Source organism: Bison bison, unplaced genomic scaffold (assembly GCF_000754665.1).
Source record: "Bison bison bison isolate TAMUID 2011002044 unplaced genomic scaffold, Bison_UMD1.0 scf7180017864492, whole genome shotgun sequence".
NCBI lineage: Eukaryota > Metazoa > Chordata > Mammalia > Artiodactyla > Bovidae > Bison > Bison bison.
In genome coordinates, this window is record NW_011495051.1 from 9,051,373 (window position 1) to 9,057,687 (window position 6,315).

The window sequence follows — 6,315 nt, forward strand, 5'->3', positions numbered from 1 at the left end:
TCCATCACCAACTCCTGGAGTTCACCCAAACCCACGTCCATCGAGTCAGTGATGCCATCCAGCCATCTCATCCTCTGTCGTCCCCTTCTCCTCCTGCCCCCAATCCCTCCCAGCATCAGAGTCTTTTCCAATGAGTCAACTCTTCGCAAGAGGTGGCCAAAGTACTGGAGTTTCAGCTTTAGCATCATTCCTTCCAAAGTAATCCTAGGGCTGATCTCCTTCAGAATGGACTGGTTGGATTTCCTTGCAGTCTAAGGGACTCTCAAAGTCTTCTCCAACACCACAGTTCAAAAGCATCAATTCTTTGGCACTCAGCTTTCTTCACAGTCCAAATCTCACATCGATATATGACTACTGGAATAACCATAGCATTGACTAGACGGACCTTTGTTGGCAAAGTAATGTCTCTGCTTTTTAATATGCTGTCTAGGTTGGTCATAACTTTCCTCCCAAGGAGTAGTTATTTAATTTCAGAGACTTTTAATTTCAGAGACTGTGAAAATGCAAATTATGCCATATCCATAGTATATACCTAATGCTTTGTAGATTTCATGATTGATACTATCAAATTATAGATATCAAAATAACACATTGCATGGCTAAATTGAGGGGAAAAGTCTGAATTTTGTGTTAAGATCCGGCAAGTGAGAAGTAATAAGCAAGAGTGTAGGAAAAATTTCTCCTGAGGACAAAAGGGACCCAGATGGTTCCCAGGACATTCACTTTTCTCCGTTTCATGTTCCACTAATATTAACAAGTCTCCAGAGATCGGGACAACATGGGCCAACTGGCTCATGATGAGCTTCAGGCACTGAACCCTAAGGTCATATCATTGTAAATAATTGGCCAGTGCCTCTAGCTCATTAGTTTGCCAGTTCTAATATTGTGGCTCCACACCTGCCTTGATGCTGATGGAGGGGCTCTCCTGTGTATCACAAACCAGTGGTCATTGGAAACTGCATGACCTGAGCTGTACAGTGGGGTCTGCAGTACCCAGTAGAGAGGAAAGTCTACCCATTTCTAGTTTGTTTCCAGGGAATTTTTGTTGAGATCATGTTGGTGCAGTGAATCTGGGGACATATTACAAAGCAAATGGGCAGGACCTGAGCCTTGAATGGCTTGGAGCACACAGTCTTTATAGAGCATGAGGCTTGTGTGGTGGGCAGGATCTGAGATGCTCTCACTGATCTCAACTTCTGGTTTTCATTCCATTGGGTATTTCCTCACATCAAGTGTGAGCTAAAGTAAGGAAATGAAAACAAATTATCCTTAGAAACAATGATTAACTCTGAAAATGGAAAGTGTACACATCCTTGGCATGGACCTCATGCTGCATAGATTTCATGATTGATACATGGATTTTCAGCTCTCAAAACCACACACTGAGTGGCAAAATGAGAAAAAATCGGACTTTATGTTAAGATCCTGTGACTTGGAAGTAAGGAGCAAGAGTACAGGAAATTTCCTCCTGAGGAGAAGAGGGACCCAGACTCATCCTAGGACATTCACTTTTCTCCTTTCCTGGTCTATTAATATTAACAAGTCCCCAGAGATTGGAATAATATAGACTAACTAGCTAATGATGAGCTTTATGCATTGAGCCCTAAGGTCATATCCTTGTAAATAATTGGCCAGTGCCTCCAGCTCTTTTCTTTGCCTGTTCTCATGTTGTGAATCTACACCTCTATCTCCATCCTTTGTAGGAACCTACAACAGAATGTTCAGCCTGAGTCTGTCTTCCTGTCCGTCCTGAGGAGGGACCCTGAGACTTCATCACACACTAGGCAGGAGAGAGGCAGTGAGTCTGTGCTCCTTGGTCATGTTCCGGCAGAGATGCAGCCCAGCCCAGTAAGTGCTGAGGGAGATAATGATGATGAAGGGAGTTTGGGAACAATCTGCATGGGTTTGGAATTGTTTTATATTTATTGCTTGAGTACATCTGCATAATTTCTCCCCAATTTATGTACACACATTACTATTATTTTAATTAGAATAGAGAAGTGAAATATTTTATGTAACATGTACCAGTTCAAGGGGTTTTCCTGGTGGCTTAGTGGTAAAGAACCTGCCTGCCTATGCAGGAGATGTGGGTTCAAATCATGGGTCAAGAAGATTCCCTGGAGAAGGAAATGGCAACCCACTCCAGTATTCTTGCCTGGGAAATCCCATGGACAGAGGAGACTGGTAGGCTACGATTCATGGGGTCTCAAACAGTCAGATGCAACTTAAGGACTAAACAACAGCAACCAGACCATGAGTTAGACAATGTTAAAACCAAGTTTGAAGCCAATGATTTTAGACAGACTGACTGCAGATGCAAGGTAGGGAAGTCCCTCTGCCACCTCAAACCATCGTGCCACTTCCTTGTCAGTCCCGGCAGAGATTCCCTGCTCACTGTGCCCTTCCCCTTGGAGTTTTCTGGAGGGTACAGTGGAGAGCAGTAGGTAGCTATTGCTGTGTCAGCTTTAGGAAGAACATATGAGATCACAGGCAAAGACCAGAGAAATGATTGCCACCTGATACTCCAGGGTAGATCTCTCTGTTGACATTGTTTCTGGATTTCACTTCATCTGTCCACTTTTTCCTCTGCACTGATGATCAGCTGACTCAGTCATGAAAGCAGATACAAAATCAGAGTCTTGTGGTCCATTCCTACTCAGGTAAATGAAAACAGTTTAAAATAATATACTCCAGATGTATATATTGCTATATCTCTGTACTTTTGCTGAAAACTTTCAGAAAGTCTGAAAACAGTGAAATTTTGGGTATGAGACTCAGAGAAGAAAAACTTTATTTTGAATCTTTTATGCTCCACTAATTCTTAGTGTGTTATAGGGAAATTTCTTAGAATCTGTGAGACTTAGGATTGTCAACAGACTTGATTCCTCATTGATACAAACCCACTGAATTAGGACTAAACAAATAATGGTAGTCCTCTGTGCAATAACTATATGATGGATGAAGAAAAGGAAAAATACATTTTTTATATTTTGTTACTAATAATGATAAGGCTAATTCTCCTGTCATCAGATTTAATTGTCTCTTCATCTTATGCTATGGTTTCCTCACATCCCTGACAGGAGATTTTTGCTTATTTTATTGTTTAGTTTATTGTGATTTTTGTTGGTACAAGTACATTCTTCATAATGAAGAGAAATGACTGAGGCTTATTTATTTCTGATTCCTCAGAGCCTATATCTTGGTAGCACAGTGGAGGCAACAAAGGTGAAAAACCCATTTTAGTGCTGAATAAACCCTTCCAGTTTTCATTGAAACAGTGTGTTGGCAATATAGCTTCCACACAGTGGACCATTCACGCTAGTGTTTTCATCCTTTTCAGAATGTCCCATAGGACGAGAGACAAGTTAAAACATTGCTTGTTTTTTCCTGTATCCTAGGGCTTTCTTTGGGACCTATCATTTTCTATTCAATAGCCTCTACAGCATTCAATCTCTGAGAAGTCATTGAAGAAATTTTCATGAACATATGGGAAAAAAGAGTCCGAAAAGAAGAGGACATGCACATCTTGATGCATGAGCCAAGATGTATTTTAGGATTTTGTGTTTTCTATACTCCAGCTTTGAGACAGGAAAGGCTTTGATCTCTTTGCTTTGGAGCCCATGAAAGGTCATTAAACTGGGGGGAGTTTATTTTATTAATGAGTATGATCTCCCAATAATGATTGAAATTCTTTATACAAATGATTGATTATTTATTAAGTTCCACACTTCCCTTTAGGTGTGATATACACTGTAGAGGCAAATATTGGACTGAATTTCCAGGAAGGAACAGAAACACAGAGAGTGGAGAGATTTGCGCATACTCCACTTACAGGGGGTGAAAGACCCAGGACTCAAACCCTGGTCTGCTCATTCTTACAAAAGTTCTCAGTCACCTCCACTGTACCTAGTAAGACTTTCTTCTCAAATCTACTTGGGTCCCAGAAGTGACAGGGAAGATAAACGGTTTCATCTTCTTTTGGTTCAAGGGGTGTATCTGTGAATTATGAAAGTGACACAGCAGTTTACAGAGGCCATAATGACCCTAAAATGGAGGATTATAGGGTTTTCAATGATTAGCCATGCATTTTGCTGTCCAGTTTTGAAATCTAAGGTTGAGAAGATTTCTTATATAAGATGAAAATGTGCAGCTAATGTGAAATTATCACAAGACACACTTCAAAGATCTTTTCAAAAGATACCTTATTAAAAGACAGTGCAGTTGTCAAGAATGATTTTTTCATTGAAACAAATATTAGTAATTACTAATATTAATTAGTAAAACTGATTATGAATCAATTATTAGAACTTGAACGACTAATTACCACTCACATATTACATACAAATCTTCATCTGTTTGATATAGAGAGAGGTACAAAAATTTTCATAGGATTGTTGTTAGCAGAACTGATATGAATAAAAATATAATACATATAATATAAATTAAATATTCACTTTATATATAAACTATATTAAAGTATGTATTATTGCCTTTAATACATATGTCAAAGATATATTTTACATTTGTTAAATTTATATTGCTTTCTATAAATGTAAATTTATGAACTGATGAAATGTTGTCTTTCCTTATGCAAAAATGTGTGTCAGGAAAATGAGGTAGTTGTATGTATTTTACAGAGAGATGGAACCAAAATGTCATGTAAAGAAGTGCATTTCAGGGGCAATATGGATAGTATTCTGTTTAGAGAAGATTTTATGAAAGCTGGTTTTGGATACATAAATGAATACTGACATTATGGAAACATTTACAAGGAAACAAATCCATCAACCTCACAGCACTGGTTGCTTTCAGGGATATGCATGGAGAAGATGGGATTGAACTGAGATGCCATGAAAATTTCAATGTTTTAAATTTTTATAATATGTGACATCTGAAGCAAATATTATTAATGTCCATATTTTCAAAGTAGGTGAAGTATTCATGATAGTATTAATAGATATAATAGTCATGGACCTTCTTCTCAGTGTTGTGCAGTATTCTAAGGTGGTGTTTATCAAGCCCAGCTTCACAGAAGGGAGACCAAGAAATTCACATGTAGACATCCTGGAACTGGTTCTAGACTGAGGCTGGGGTAACTGAGTATTTTTTAAATATGCACATATAAATAATAGATCAACTGGACCTGAAAACCACTGGTCTAAGCAACATTAATGATTTTTCTTTAAAAGTTCTTGCAATAGTCCTATTAGGTAGGTTCAATTACTATAATAATTTCATGGATAACGAAACTGCCCAGATGTGTTTTCATTATTCTATTTTGATCTTTTACACAAATAAATTATAGTTTGAATACCAAAATAATGAACCAGAATTACCTTTTAAAGGCAGAAGTGTAAGAATTGCAATCCCTGAATCAGGAAGGATTGACATGGAAATTTGTTGCGTCGCGATAAGTAGGTTGAGTTCTGACCTGACTGTGAAACCTCCCCTGAAACTCTTCAACTACAAATAAGAGAGTTTATGATCAGGAGAACAAGATCACCAGGTAAAAGGCACTCAACATCAGTTAATATGAAGACATGCAAGGACAAATGTAAATTAAATATCATCTTATATCTGTTAGGATGGGTATTATATTTTAAAAAAGCACAAATGTTGCTGAGGATATGGAGGTAAGTGAATCTTTGTACTTGGTTGGTGGGAATGAATATTTATAGACACTAGAAAAACAGAATGGAGGTGGCCTAAAAAAGAAAAAAACTGCAATGAACTGAAATAGAACTACCACAGGACCCAGCAACTGCACTTCAGAGTACGTGCTAATAAAATGAACTCGAAAGCTTTAAGACATATATTCGTTCCCTTGTGCTTATGATATTATTTTATTTTTTTAAATTTTATTTATTTTTTATTTTATTTTATTTTTAAACTTTACAATATTGTATTAGTTTTGCCAAATATCTAAATGAATCCGCCACAGGTATACCTGAGTTCCCCATCCTGAACCCTCCTCCCTCCTCCCTCCACATACCCTCCCTCTGGGTCGTCCCAGTGCACCAGCCCCGAGCATCCAGCATCGTGTATCGAACCTGGACTGGCGACTCGTTTCATACATGATATTATACATGTTTCAGTGCCATTCTCCCAAATCTCCCCACCTGCTCCCTCTCCAACAGAGTCCATAAGACTGATCTATACATCAGTGTCTCTTTTGCTGTCTCGTACACAGGGTTATTGTTACCATCTTTCTAAATTCCACATATATGCGTTAGTATACTGTATTGGTGTTGTTCTTTCTGGCTTACTTCACTCTGTATAATAGCTCCAGTTTCATCCACCTCATTAGAACTGATT

General features: G+C 38.2%; 1 protein-coding gene across 1 annotated transcript in view; it reads left to right on the plus strand.

The window, feature by feature from the left end:
* Positions 1-5,627: 5,627 nt before the first annotated feature.
* The window catches only part of LOC104979975 (olfactory receptor 7E24-like), a 15,661-nt gene continuing 14,973 nt past the window's right edge, over positions 5,628-6,315 (plus strand). The window contains exon 1 of the mRNA XM_010828513.1: positions 5,628-5,633. Within this exon, the coding sequence (XP_010826815.1) occupies positions 5,628-5,633 (6 nt within the window). The remainder of the gene's footprint in view (positions 5,634-6,315) is intronic.